The sequence below is a fragment of the Sinohyriopsis cumingii genome, chromosome 6, assembly GCF_028554795.1.
Source record: "Sinohyriopsis cumingii isolate HCF-2022 chromosome 6, ASM2855479v2, whole genome shotgun sequence".
In the NCBI taxonomy this organism is placed as follows: Eukaryota; Metazoa; Mollusca; class Bivalvia; order Unionida; family Unionidae; genus Sinohyriopsis; species Sinohyriopsis cumingii.
The window spans coordinates 120,869,388-120,885,572 of record NC_142966.1 but is presented as its reverse complement, the minus strand read 5'-3'; the positions used below and the strand labels follow the sequence as shown (position 1 = coordinate 120,885,572).

The 16,185-nt window shown below is 33.8% G+C and overlaps 1 protein-coding gene across 1 annotated transcript in view; it reads left to right on the top strand.

Annotated features, from left to right (window-relative positions):
• LOC149797852 (ubiquitin-protein ligase E3A-like) overlaps window positions 1-14,703 on the top strand; it is an 80,158-nt gene extending 65,455 nt beyond the window's left edge. Inside the window, exon 11 of the mRNA XM_089962866.1 lies at window positions 2,032-14,703. Coding sequence (XP_089818992.1) covers window positions 2,032-2,152 — 121 coding nt within the window. The 3' untranslated portion in view covers window positions 2,153-14,703. The remainder of the gene's footprint in view (window positions 1-2,031) is intronic.
• The last annotated feature ends 1,482 nt before the right edge of the window (window positions 14,704-16,185 follow it).

Below are 16,185 nucleotides of genomic sequence, written 5' to 3'. Positions count from 1 at the left end.
ATGTATTATAAGTTTACCAAAACATTTATTGAAAAAAATAACAAGGAATCATAGCATGTGATCACATATTTAAAGCAATACAAGATTTAACTATTATTCTGATCAAAAGCAGCATGGCTGAGAACAAAGAAAAATAGCAAAACATAGTGATCACTTTAGTAAACACACAGTTTAGTAAGGATACAAATTCATGATTTCTCTATTAGAATAGAAATCCCAATTATAAAATCTGTATTCATGGACGTTAAAGTAGTAGGTATTAAGGGACTGATCAATAACATGTACAAATAATAAACCACCATGAAGATTTGTGATTTCACAGTATGAGACATACATATCTGACAAACAAACAGAAAGACAAAAGATTGATTATAGTGAATGAATACAAATAAAAATATGCAGTAGATTATATGATCTTTAAGAATTCAGTAGATTACCTCCAGCCAGCTGTCATTTAAATCGCTTCTGTCCCCAAACCAATATTAAAATTGCTTCTACTGCCCACTAACCTATAGCCAGAAATTATGTTTAAAAAAATATGCGTATGTAAGGGGCAGTGTTTTTCAATTAAAACATATCTGACAGTGGATCTTAATTTTTTTAAATTGCTTCTGTTGTGCGTTGGTTGAATTTGAAAGTGCCTTCCCGGGGGGGGGGGGGTATATGTTTTACTGAAACAGTCCTTAAACTTTCCAGATTACAACAATAAGGTTATCAATTAACAGCTTTTTGTGTACACATGTAGCTTTCTTACGCTTGTTATGTAGCCACGTATCATTGTGCCAGTATAACATTTCTGGTCCCCAGTAGACTGGCTCCTGCTTGTTGCTGCAATTTTGTGATAGAACTTGTAAATAAATATTTTTGTCATTGTCTTCATATTTAAAATATATTTTTCAAAAGTGGTAGATTTCAGATATAAAACATTATGTTTGATAGCAGGCCTTTAAAACTACTTTTGTCCTACCACCAGTACATGTAGGATTCTAGGCCATCCATTTTGTTCAAATTATGTGGATGGTTTACACTTTGGGCAAAAATTAAATTTATTTTGGGGGTCAAAAAATGACAGAGATAAAGGTGATTATAACACAAGCAGATGGAAATAATTTTTGTAAAATTACTTTAATTACAACAAAGTGTTTGAATAGGGTCAGTAAAGCATAAGGAAGAACTTTCTAATTTTGTGGTACAAAGTTTAAAAGAAGGGTCATTATGGTAGTGTCCAGAGCCAACATACCTTGCTAGTCCCTACGTAGTAGCCCTGTCAGACATGAAGAGAGTATAAAATAGTACGATAACAGCATGGTATTTGATGACATCATTGATTGTCCAGGATCAGGCATGCCTTTCTAGTGCCTACATACAGTCCTGTCAGACATGTTGAGAGTATACAGAAGTAGGATTAGGGCATCAGTAATAGTTTTACTGTTAAAAGTTACCATCAGCATATCAAGGGAGTTGTAACAGTGGAAATTTGTGCAGTAAAACCACCAATAAATGCCCAAATCCTTTAACACTCTTCCAGTTCTAACATGTTGACATAATGTTTTTAAAAATAGCTAAAGCCATTATTCTCTGTGGCATGATGTCACAAGAAGAGTCCTGACATGACAGTGTTATTTAATTTTCTAAAAGTAGATTGTATATTTTACTGCTGCAGAATTTGACATTGGACCAACTAGAAAGTATTGTATATAATTGCATCTGTTTTAGAATGCATTGTTCATGGTATGCTATTGAAACCTGTTTACAGACCTTTTGTTGTCATGAGAAGGAGAAGTCAAAACCTGTTGGCTACAGACACAATTCCTGGGACAAAATAGCATAGGACATGAACAATTACATCACATCTTTTGGGCATGTCAGTATAATTAAATGCAATAAGATTAATTAAGGCAGAGCAGTTTGGGGCCACATTGCTACATGATGTCAACAGCAGCATATTAAATGTGTACAAGTCAGTAAATATATTACCTCTACCTGATTCCATGTTGCACTATACATCTGTAATTTTCATTTTACTTTCAGACTTCCAACTGCTCACACCTGTTTTAATGTCTTGCTGCTACCTGATTATGAAACCAAGGAAAAATTAGAGGAACGTCTGTTGAAGGCTATTAACTATTCCAAAGGATTCGGAATGCTCTGATGATGGCAACAACATAGATCTATTCTAAACTTTAATGATAAAATTGTGTACCAGTCAGTCACAGAAATAGGAAATACAGAACCAGTCAGATTATATAAATTATTGTTATTGAAGTTTTAAACCATTTATGTGTAATAACTTACATATTTGATGTACTTCACAAAGTGGTTCTTTTTATTTTAAATGCCAAGAGAGTCTTTGCAAAAGAAAAGTGAAAGATTATAATATATTGTGCAACACCCTGTTTCATGAGAATTATAACAGACATGCGACACAAAGGACAAGCTTGTGGACTTTTCTAGTTTGTTTGCTAAGCTAATAATATTTATATTAATTATTTCATTATGGTTATTCTATTTTGCTAGTTTTGTTGACCCTGTAGAGATTGATAGCAGTCCTGTTGAAGACAATGGTCTCTCACTCTCAAGGAAATAAAATATTCCATGGAGTATACAGTGCACATTGGCATTTCACTGTAGATAAATGCAAATGGAATAGCCTTGAGAATAAACAATGTTCACATTGTGAAGGCAGGTATATTGGTTTGTGCTTTTAATTCTATGTTTAATTATTTCAATTTTGTCTTCAAGCAGCATTTCCGGTTTTGTTTTGTTAAATATTTCATTTTTCTGCATGCAATCATCTATAGAATACAAGTACTTTAGGTATTAGTAGGTTAAAATCATTTATCCATCATGCAAGATTGACTTTTCTGGTGATTTAAAATCTAATATTGTTCAAAGTTTGTTTTTAATTCTTTTCTAACTCATTTGCTAAATCAGAAACATGGACTCAGCTTCTCTATATATCTGATATACTTTTGAAATCAAGCAAAGATGAAGATCCAAGTTTTCCAGAATGAGCGACACTCGAGCGGCAACTAATGTATCCAGGTCTAGTATTACTACATTCAATATCTTGGATACTGTGAATTTCCCAGTGTGAATAGGTCACACTGACAGTTTCCATGCATGAATAATTAAGTTATTTTTAAACTGCATAGTGGACTGGTGTGACTCTTGCTATTCATAACATTTCACTTTACACAACAGCTGTTGGTGAATGCTAATCATAGTTACATCTTTCATTTGCATAAAATATGGTGGTCAAAGATATACGGGTAATAAAATTTAAAAAATTGAAAGCTGTAGCAACAGTTGAATGCCAAAGCAATGTTGCTTTCAATTTGCTTACAAAAACAGATTATTTCCAAAAAAATAGAAGCACCACTAGAAAGAAAATAAATATATTTTATTCCTTTACACCAAAACCCAACTACTTAAAAGCAGAGGAATATGTTGAAATAATGGTACTAGAAATAATGGTTTTGCATAATTATTTTTAAAAATTAGATTCTTCATCTACAGAACAAACGAGAGTTATAGATTTTCACCAGCATGAATACTTTACCAGAATCACAATGTGGTAGTTCCATTTACACTATATGTGATATCACAAGGAAGTAAGCATGGATATCACATGGAAGTAAGCATGAATATCACATGGAAGTAAGCATGGATCTCACATGGAAGTAAGCATGAATGGGATTGAAAATTTGGAATGAGCTGGGCCTTTTAAATTCATTCATGTGAAGATAAAAAATTGAATTGTGACATTTTTTGGTATTTATTTGAATGGCGTGCAAAATAATTTTGGTTATGTCTTCATTTCGTTTGAAGTATATAATAGGTTACTGAATTTGTACTGCAAAATATTTTTGTAGCCTCATTGTCTTGCGCTGCCAACTGAAAGATTGCTCAACACTGCCAGAACAGTTTGTCCACACAGATAGTATGGAATACAAATTCAGTGACCTGTATTTATTGTGCTGAATATCCTGTACTCAGAGATGTGTGTGTAGACTCTTACTTTTGCACAGAGTGATCACTTACTGATTTTCTTTTCAGTATGCAGAAGTTATTTGCATGAGGTCAGTTACCATTGAGGGAACTGTGGTAGCTTAGGTGATAGGGCATCAGAGACATTATCCAAGGGGTTCAAATACCTGCCCAGATCAGCTGTATCAGTGCTGTCAAGAAGGGCACATAGCTTATATTTCCTTAGCATGATACTGCCAGCAATGTGTTAAAGTTGCCATTAAAACCAATACCCCCGCCCAGTTACCACTGAATGGTTGATAGTTGCTCAGGCACATCAACATTTTGATCTCATCACTTTATTTCTGGAGCCCTGGTGGCCAGGTGGTCTTAGGCACTTGCCTTTACAGCTCTCCGACATCTCACCTCAGTCCAAATGGGTTTGAATCCTGGCTTGGCCAGCATGTATATGTGAGAAAACTTGCCAATAGTTTCCAGTGGGTTGGTGTTTCTTCACAGGGTTTTCTCAGGTTCTTCCTGCACCAGACCTACTGGCTATCATGTGATGAAACATGGTATTAAGAATACAACATCAACACTCCATTTTCAGACTTGCACAGACTCAGCCCAATCTACCCTGAATGTTTTAAAGCATCTTCACTTTTGAGTCAAAACATTTTCTGAAGTCTCTGTGATTTCCACATTTACCCCAGTCAGAAGGGATCAAAGTACTTTATCAGTTTTTAAGTTTAACTATTTTATAAGATTACATTTGAACTGTAAAAGACTTCCATATTTTGTATTTGTTTCAAACTATAGTTTGGTAGTTGTTACTTAATTTTATTCAATATATTTATCCACTCTGTGTGTGTGTGTGTGTGTGTGTGTGTGAGATGGTTTCATTGGAACTGTATCAGTAAACTGATACATACATATGAAATTTCATGAGGAAAGATACATTTATTTGTTCAAAACAAATACCAGAATCAATGTATGCATGTAGATTATTTTATTTCAGTTTAGATAAGGAGATGAGATGGTTTTAATAATTACATTTAATTGGGATGTAACTTACAATAGGCCTGTGGAAAGAACTCTACAAACATGTGTATGTATCTCTAATGTCCCAAGGAGAACTATTATATTTGTAAAGAGAAATAGTTGTTAAATTATGATGATTTTGTATTCTTTACATTATTATTGTCACACAAATATGGAAAATGTTAACAGTTTATCAGCACGTAAATGTTACTGTTTATCATTGCTTTTTTTTAATTACAAGTGCCTCATTGCACTGGTAAGATGTATTTCTTTTGAGAGTATTCTTGATAGAGTATAGCTTTTGCTGTGTAGAATTGGAGTATGCTGATACATATCATAGTAAATTATTTAACTAAAGACAGTTGTTTCATTTACATGGTAACTGAAAGTAAAATATGGATAGCTACAGTTATACTACATCAGATCTTTTAAGACCCTGCCTTGTGAATGCAGTTTGCAAAGTGGAACTGCTTCAGATATAACTATAACTAGCTATTTAGTTCACAGAAAGTTATCTCCTTTGTGTTAATGCAGTGGCATCGTGTCACATACAGGAACAATTGTGTGTACCTGACAAATATTGGATGATGAATTTATAATTAACTGAAAGCTGATACGTTTTTTTAATTATAGTTGGGTTTTCAAGATTTAATATTGTCTGAGTGCAAGGTATGGTTTGGGTCCTTAGTGACTTCCTAGGGTGCACCTTTAAAAGACACATCTTGAAAAGATGTATAATCTTTATTATTATTATTCTTACATTATAAATATTATTAATTATCTGCCAAATATATGGTATTTAGAAAAAAGATGCATTTCGTTTTTTTTCTAAATGGACAAATGAATGAGAAACTTTAAAATGACCTGAATTTTTTGCTTAATTTCACTCTTTTTAAATTACTGCCATTTTTGCATGAACATTTTATTCATTATTGCTTTGTGTTTGTTGGTTTTAAGTAACACTTTTTTGGCTATATCATGCCTTAAGAAATGAGAGCCAAGCGTCTTTCTCTTGGACAGTTTGAGGCAGACATGGGCTGGCCTGGGTGGGTATTGAATCTGATCCCTGGATTGCATGCATTGTTGTTCATTCAAATGAGCTACTGTGGCTGTCTCATTTTTACTTGTTAGCGGAAGTTACTGATAATTATTAGTTATTGGATCTGTTATTGCGGAGAACAGTTTTACTTGCACAATATTTCCATGCTAAAAAAGGATATAGTTTAACTGCTGGAGATTGTATATCAAAACTGGAGTCCCAACATTATTAAGGTGATCAAACAGGAATCTACACAGATTTTTAGCATTTAGTTACTGTAATATTTTCAAATAAGGTCGACTCTTGTTTGGTTTGACACAGTTACAATACTGGATTGCTTGAACTTGTTTTCAACACTAAACTGAGTATTAATCTGTATTTTGAATCTCGAGAACTGATCTTTTTAGGTAAATTAGTTACTTATTGTTCGATCATTGCAGAATTTTGTCTTCATTGATTAATAACACATACTTCCTAACAAAAGAAAAGCTGTCACCCATTTTCACACTCATCATGTCTCATGTTCACACACACACACAAATCATGTCCCATTTTCACATACAAATCGTGTCCCACTTTGACATACAAATCGAGTCACATTTTTACACACAAATCATGTCACATTTTCAGTTAGAACAGCCTGTAGATTGGTCTGCATATTTTTACATGATATACAGAAAAATGTTCAGCATGCATTTTTAGCCCCATATCACAAGAGCAGATATGTAAGGATCTTACAGAGATTATAACTTTTTATTTGTTCATATCCTTAGATTTGATTCAAAATAACATTGAATTTATTTTCATGATCAAATTTGTGTGTCAAACTCAGAACTCCAATCTAGATTTTGCATTCCACTAGAAAGAAAAACAAAACAGTATTAAGTTGATTCTTAAAGTTGCATCCAGTTATTAACTTGTTTTTGATCTTAAAATACAATTGTAGTATTGAATAATGGCATACTCATTCCATTTTCCTTTCTGTTGAAGTGTTCCTTTTTCATTTGAAACAATTAACTTCTTATGAGTATCTGAGGTATGTTTCATACAAATAATTTAAATGTAAAGTAAAATGTTAAAGTGCATAGTTTTATATGTTACCTGTGTATAGAAAACCACTGCTATAACACAACTGTTGACATCCACAGAGTGCCCTTGTGTTACGTAATGTATCATACAGTGTTAAAAAAAAACAAGCCAATCAGCTGAAGAAAATGTTGCATGTACATCATCTAAACCATTCAAAACTGTTGGGGCAGGCTCATACGCTGCAGGCTTTAGTAATGCAGTTACAAAATTAAGTTGATGTACATTAAACAAAAAATAATAAAACACAATGATTACATGCTTAATGTTTAATTTTTTGGCAGATAATTTGGTACAAGAATATGAAGAGCATAAATTGTTAAAGTGCAAGTGTACTCACTGATCGATCTAAGTACATTTGTAGCAGAGAATCATTAATTCTCTCAAAATTAAGCACAAAGAAGCATCATTTTTAATTATCTCAGATCAATTTTGTCTGAATTAGTGCAAAAATTATTCTAAGAATAGCATAAGGAGATGTATTGCACAATTGTTTTAGTATGCACAGGTATTGTTTCATGGTCACTAATTAATTTTGTGTAAATTTCAGACCTCTAGAATTTTCTCTGCTAGATTCTATTTAAATACTAAATTGATTGGTTGTTGTTGTTGTTGTAGGGTTTAACGCCATTTTTCAGCACACGATAGGCTATACATGGCGGCCAGTATTAATGGTGGAGGAAGAACCTGTGAAAACCTCGGAAAGAACCACCGACCCACTAGAAGCTACTGGCAAGCTTTCTCACATACCCACATTGGCTGAATCTGAGACTCAAACCCATGCAGACAGAGGTGAGATGGCAGTGATCCGTAATGGAGAGCACTTTAGACCACTCGGCCACTTGGGGCCCCAAATTGATTTGTAATAAAACTAATGTACATAAACTTCTGAAACACGATATACTTCACTTCACCTTCAAAAGTATTCATATATACAATGTATGCCCCATGGCATTTTTATACACCACAAACCCAACAGGGCATTTTTTAAAAACATTAGCAATAAAATCCCCAAAAATGAATTGGAATTTTTTTCTAATCAAATTCATATTCAGGTTTGAAAATTAGCTGTTACAGTTGATACCATATATACTCACCATCTATAGTAGCGTAATGCATCTGCACATCTAGGTTTATGTTGTTTCTTCTACTGATTACTCCTAACAAACTGCACAGACCCAAATCTGTCCGTGCATAATGCATTGGCAGATCTGGGTCTGTGCAGTTTGCAGTTGGACTTGTCTTATAAGCGAGTAGGTAGGGTACTTGTGCATGTTTATTGATTCTGAGATTTTGATTTTATCAGGTGTGAAATTCACTTCAGGATTCTCAGCAAATGGTACGATGTGACATCGATACCCAGTTTGGGACAGATCATTAGATTTCATTAGTAACGAGATATCTACCATGAAAAGTTTAGTTCTTCTTTGTAAGAGAGAGGAAATAAAATATGTTGATAACAGTGGTATTGTACAAAGAATGGCAAAACAGGAAGTAGCCTGTTTGATTATCACAGCAAACTCCTCCACCCTGCAACTTAATTGGTTCTTTTCTAAAGTCGAGTCACTAGTGACTTTATATGTATCGCAAAATTCTTGTATCCATTATAAAAATGAACGACAATGAATGAACATATTATCTGTAAATTTGTAACTAAACATAGTGACAATTATATATATATATACACACACACACACACACACACAGATGATGAATCTCAGACATCATTTTAGAGAAATTAAAAACATTGTCTGATTTTTATGCTTATTATTATAGCCATATAATGACCCAAGAACATAAGACATAATGTGTCAGTATCTTTACATTAAATTCAATTTCAGCGTGGGTATGATGAAACAGGAGATGTTATGTATATGACAACAGTGAAATTTTCTGGACTTCTCGACTTTATGCATACCCCAAACATCTCATTCCACTTATTTCAGGACAGCCATTGCAGATAGAGTTTATTGTTAACTTGGAAACCAATTGTCATCTGCCACTCGGTTCATCATACTTAATGGTCAAGGGCATACATTATTATATTGGGCCATGGATTGAAGCAGTGCCCATTAGTTGCAGGAAATGCTTATTTTGGGAATTAATTTTGATGATATGCAAGTGCTTAATTGGGTAAATAAATAAGATTTGAATGATAAACTTATTTCAACAATGGCAGTGTATGCTGGTTAATTCATCAAGCTTTGGTGTGTGTTGTTTGTACAGGAGTGGACAACAGTTATATATGATGCATTGAAAACTATTCTTTCCTTTAATGTTGATAGTTCAATGAAACTGGATCATGTTTACAAAATGGTAAGCTAATAACAAAGTTCAGTGAATTCCTATTGACAGAGTTATAAGGAACCATTCACAGTTCACAGGGAGAAACCTTTAATATCTTTATTCATTGATAGAAAGATAATTTCTACATCTTGCCAGATTAACAAATAAAGCTCTCATTTGTTGAGGTAATATAGTTTTGTAGTAATTCAAACAGTCTTGAGAAATTTATAAAGAGGTTGTAAAATTTCATAAGCCATGCTATGGTCATGTTGTATTAAAATTTGTGTTATAAAACAGCTTGTTTTAGCAGGGTTTCCATGTAGCTAAATGTACATTTAAGTATGTAAATGATATAACAACATAAAATATATTGATACTCAACACTAACACTACAGTGACTTTATTCATATGTGGTTTCTTGAAGTAGCAAATGCACAGTTTATATTTTGTTTGTGCTTGGATCCGAGTCATGGATCGAAGTGTGCAAAAATTTGTTAAAGCTTCCTAATTGTGCAAGGTTTCCAAAGCTGTGAGAATGCATGTTATAATCTATTTACCAATGTTATTTTAAATAGAAATCTAAACACACATGATTATTGATTGTACCTATACTCAGAGTGTTGAAAGTTACAATTGTGTTTGCATACAAAATTTTCATGTCAACATTTGTTTTTCCAGAGTGAGAATTGCCAGCTGCTTTCTGATTTTGTGAATTTTTAGTGAATAAGATGGTTTAATTTAACTTCATTTTGGTTATATCTGAGTTGTAGGAATGATTGATACTTCTGGATTTGGTTTTCATAATAAGAACGGGAAAAAAAAGAGAATACAATGTTTTGTGTGTTATTGACCATTTATCAAGGTGTATTAGTCAAAGGTTATTCAGGTTCACATTTAAGCGCTTGTCATCCTCCTTTATACCCCAGTCCTGTCTTTTAGCAGTCTCCTGTCTCAAACAGATATGTTTTGATAGTCACTCACACATTTTAGTGTAGAAATAAACCTTTGACATTCGACAGTCTGTCATAGGGGGCCTTTATCACTTTTCATAGATAGCAGTCCCTATGATGAATTCAACAGTCTTTTGTGGGCTAAAGGCACTTTTTTTAATATATATATCATGGCATTTGTTTGTGTGTGTTTTTGTATTATAACTAGATCTTTCAAGTAAGCAACTTCTTACTGACCAACCCAACTCTCCAGCATGATACCAAAGATACTAAATGCAAATGCGGTTTTCAAAAACAATTGCAGAGATGTCTTTAAAAGTATTAATTTGACAAAATCAAATCTTATATGGCACACAAACTCTTGCATGCCTGGTTGTAAATGCATACATAAATAATCTGAAATGGTTCTCTACATATTAACTCGATAAGGTGTGACAGAGGGACAGTTAATAAAAATGGTGAATAAAATTCTTAAAATGCTGATAAAATAGACTCTATATTTTACAAGACACAGTGAAACAAAAAATATGATACAAAATGAAGATATTTCTAAGGGCTCAGGAGATGTTGGGTAAACAAAATTGTGATCGACAAGCAGACTCCAGTAACACAACCCCAGCAACTTTTGGGAGGGAAGATGTAACATGGGACCACTGTAACATTTTGAGCACACAACTATGCAATCCTTAACAAAACAAAGGTAACCACAACTTTTCAACATGCAGTAAAGTTTTCACAAACACTTGAGCAGAGTTGAATATACCAGCAGACAGCTTCTTCGATGACTTCAATTAATGCAACAGTTATCACAAAGTAACAGATCACATGTTGCCTGGAACAAGATTGGGTAATGGCCCATTCAAGGTATTAGTACCCTAAGTTCTTTACATATATGTGTAACCTACATTTTTTCCCACTTTTGTGAAATGCAGTTTTTAGTTCAGAAGGACCAAAAATATAAATGCTATTCATTAACTTGGACAAAGAACATCAACAATCACCCAAACTATCTATGCTAGGCACTAACCTGGACATAGCACATCAACAATCACCCAAACTATTCTAAATACTAACCTAGACATAGCACATCAAAAATCACCCAAACTATTCTAAGTACTAACCTAGACATAGCACATCAACAATCACCCAAACTATTCTAAGTACTAACCTAGACATAGCACATCAAAAATCACCCAAACTATTCTAAGTACTAACCTGGACATAGCACATCAACAATCACTCAAACTATTCTAAGTACTAACCTAGACATAGCACATCAACAATCACCCAAACTATTCTAAGTACTAACCTGGACATAGCACATCAACAATCACCCAAACTATTCTAAGTACTAACCTAGACATAGGACATCAACAATCACCCAAACTATCTATGCTAGGCACTAACCTAGACATAGCACATCAACAATCACCCAAACTATTCTAAGTACTAACCTAGACATAGCACATCAAAAATCACCCAAACTATTCTAAGTACTAACCTGGACATAGCACATCAACAATCACCCAAACTATTCTAAGTAGTAACCTAGACATAGCACATCAAAAATCACCCAAACTATTCTAAGTACTAACCTGGACATAGCACATCAACAATCACCCAAACTATTCTAAGTACTAACCTAGACATAGGACATCAACAATCACCCAAACTATCTATGCTAGGCACTAACCTAGACATAGCACATCAACAATCACCCAAACTATTCTAAGTACTAACCTAGACATAGCACATCAAAAATCACCCAAACTATTCTAAGTACTAACCTGGACATGGCACATCAACAATCACCCAAACTATATATGCTAGGCACTAACCTAGACATAGGACATCAAAAATCACCCAAACTATTCTAAGTACTAACCTAGACATAGCACATCAACAATCACCCAAACTATTCTAAGTACTAACCTAGACATAGCACATCAACAATCACCCAAACTATTCTAAGTACTAACCTAGACATAGCACATCAAAAATCACCCAAACTATTCTAAGTACTAACCTGGACATAGCACATCAACAATCACCCAAACTATTCTAAGTACTAACCTAGACATAGCACATCAAAAATCACCCAAACTATTCTAAGTACTAACCTGGACATAGCACATCAACAATCACCCAAACTATCTATGCTAGGCACTAACCTAGACATAGCACATCAAAAATCACCCAAACTATTCTAAGTACTAACCTAGACATAGCACATCAACAATCACCCAAACTATTCTAAGTACTAACCTAGACATAGCACATCAACAATCACCCAAACTATTCTAAGTACTAACCTAGACATAGCACATCAAAAATCACCCAAACTATTCTAAGTACTAACCTGGACATAGCACATCAACAATCACCCAAACTATCTATGCTAGGCATTAACTTGGACACAGAACATCAAAAATCACCCAAACTTTCTATGCTAGGCAATAACCTGGACATAAAAAATTAAAACTATGCTAGGCACTAACCTGGACATAGCACTTAATTTAGGAACTATAAAAGGCTGTAGAACAGGTGAATGGCTTGGTCAGTGTAATGTTGCCTTTCAACAAACAAAAAAAATGGACAGCTGGTGTGTGTTGAATTAATGATCATTGGTATAAATTTTGATACAATAAAAAATTCTGTGATGCTATATACGATTCAGATTAAGAGTATTGCAGCTGTTTGTACTTATAAATGTACAGTTCAGGACATTTGTCAGAAGATGGTGGTATAGCATAATATGGCAGAGTTTCTTAAGTTAATTTATTTTGGATTGGTCCCTCATTCAGTTTGAATTTAAATATGCTATACAGGATGGATCTGCATTTTGCTGCAAATTTCAAATGCACATGAACTATTTTACATATCTTTTCAATAAAGTTTGGTCTGTTTTATGTGTGCTTGTGTTGGATGTTATATGATTTTGAAGGAAAATAAATTGCATAAAATATTTATGCCATATTAAGAATTGTTCAAGGCTCACATTCATATGTTGTCATTTTTTAAAAAGCCATTTGTAATTGAGTATTTTTGTTTGTTTGTTACAAATGGCTGTTTGGAATGATTTTTATTAAATGTACATCATTATATAACTTGTGATGACTTTTCCTGTGGCCAATTGAAAATCCTGTATTATATGTACTTTGTTGAATAACTTGTGATGGTGGCTGCTTTTCCTGAGGCCAATAAAAAATCATGTATCATATATACATCTGATACAGATTTAGTTTGTCACTGCTGGATGACTTCACCTTACAGTTATTTTCATGAAGGGGCTACTACAGTTAGGCTATATTTAGAAGCAGTATACACTGTGAGTGGATGGATGGAATCAAAGTAAAATTATAACATAAAACTTGTATTTTCATTATGAAATGAAATAATAAACACACCATCACAATGACTTCATCTGAGTGTTTTTGTCATGTCTTATTTGGTAGCACAACATTAGATCACACTTAATTTTAAGGATCTCATGAAATCTGATATCCTTCTGCTATCAGGCTTGATGCAATACAAGGACCCAGATCAAAAACATAGTATATTCTAGAATTTAACACAGTTGTCATAGTTATCCTTTGTTTTCAATCTTTCATCTAACTGCTAATTAAAAGGAGCAATTCTATATTTATGATGAAACTTGAAGCAGAATGACTACTGCATATACTCTTGGAAGTCCAACTGCAAACAACATAGACCCTTATCTACCATCACATAATGCATGGGCAGATCTGTGTGTTGCTTGTTTTACTAATTACTCCTGGCAAAATGCATTGACTCAGTTATGTTGGTGCATTATGAGATTGCACACTTGGGTCTGTGCAGTTTGTAGTTGGACTTGACAGCCAAATGAGTAAATATGGTAACTGTCAAGCATGTTAGCAGATTCAACAAATAAACAACCGTCTTATAAAAGTGATCACCACTCCAAAAATTTGAAAAACATTATTTGATTAAGCTTGTCCCATTATATCGATATTATAGTCCTTATTTTCTCATGACAAAACTTTCAGTGTTTTTTTTTTTCCAAGCTCATGATCAAACACAGATACCTCACACATTTTTGAGCATGTAATTTTATTGTGATATCAATCACCAAAACTTGATATAGTACTTGGAGACAGCTATGTAAATTTAATTAGCGGACAAGAGGCACCCAAGTTGAGATCTTCTTGTGCTCAGAAAGTTTTGTGAACACAGTTGGCTCTCGATGACTTTCTTATTGTGGTAACTTTTATTAATTTCTGGAATATAAATATTTAGTCAGAATTGACGATTGTAACAGTTCAAACAGATATTAAATTTATAAAACATTTCCATTAAGTTTTGTCTACTTTATGATTATTCATTTAAATTACATTGACCAAGGAGAATATTGTTGAATATTGTTTTCTTGCCAGCTACATTTACCATGGTCATGTATGAATAAAACTCTAGGAATTAACAAAAGGGAAAAATAGCATAGCTTCTCTGGTGACACTTTTTATGGCTTTTTAAAAATGTTTTTGAAAAACCATTTCATGCAAGTGTATTTAGCTTTGCTGTGACATTACCAATAGAAAAAGCCAAAATTTGGGCCCGACAACTCACCTATTGACATTTGCCTGATAGGCAAATGCAAGTGTATTTAGCTTTGCCATGACATTACCAAAAGAAAAAGCCAAAATTGGGCCTGACAACTCACCTGACATTTGCCTGATAGCCATGAAATCTGAGTATGTAGGATGTTTTCTTTACACATTTATTTAAATGCATCAACTGTTCGAAGTTTTCTTTGTATGACTTCCATAAGGCGGAGCATATCATGTTCTCTTTCCATCTGTATCTGGTCCCATTTTCATTTTTGCACATTAACTCTAGTTCTCCTCATTGAACTGTAACCAATCTCTGAAGGTAGCTTGCATTTAGGACAAGGAAAACAACCTATCAATTTCAGTCTCAAAAGATGAAAGGTCAAGGTCATGTGGACTGCAAAATGGAAAACTCTTCAAACAACAAATTGACTTCTGTACCGTATCTTGACCAAATCTGTAATTACAACAAGAAGATCATCATTTCTGTACATCTTGAGTTCTGTATCACCAACTTTGTGAATGGTTTGCATATGAGGGAAAGATGTCCATTTATTACCTCTCCTCGTCCAACCAAGAGTTTATTACATGGCCTGTTGTCCATCATCAGTCCATCCTTTAGCACAAATTTGTTATTGCTATTCCTCATCAACTTTGAAGAGTGTCATGGTCAAGTTGATCTGGATGAAAATATTGCCTCTCAAACATACAGTATAGCCACAATGGTAGCTGTCTTAAAATCGTGTTATCATTACTGTTCCATAATAGATAGTTACATCAATATGGAGCGTCACTAAATGATGTCTAGTTTGTTCTTAATGAAAGTGGTACAGATATGACATCCAATATGTCCACCATGGAAAGTCTTGACAATATTTTTCATACAACTCTTTAGATGGTCATATTGACACAGGGTTTCACTAAAAGACATTGTCATGTCTAGTTGGTTCTGAATGAAAATAGTGCCATAGGACACCATCTGTCCAGGTTGAAATCTTTTTAAATGTTGCTCTTTCTTAACAGTTTGCCACTTTTGACCTGGGGTTTTCACCACAAGACTTGGGAGGATGTCTAGTTTGTTCTAAATAAAATAGCACACCTAAACAAAACACCAAAAAAGCAACATATACATGGTCATCTTTAAAAATCTTGTTCTTCTTACTTCTCCCAGATGAATTTGTCTTGTTGACATGGGGATTTTTACCGTAAGTAATAAGGCCAGTTTAGC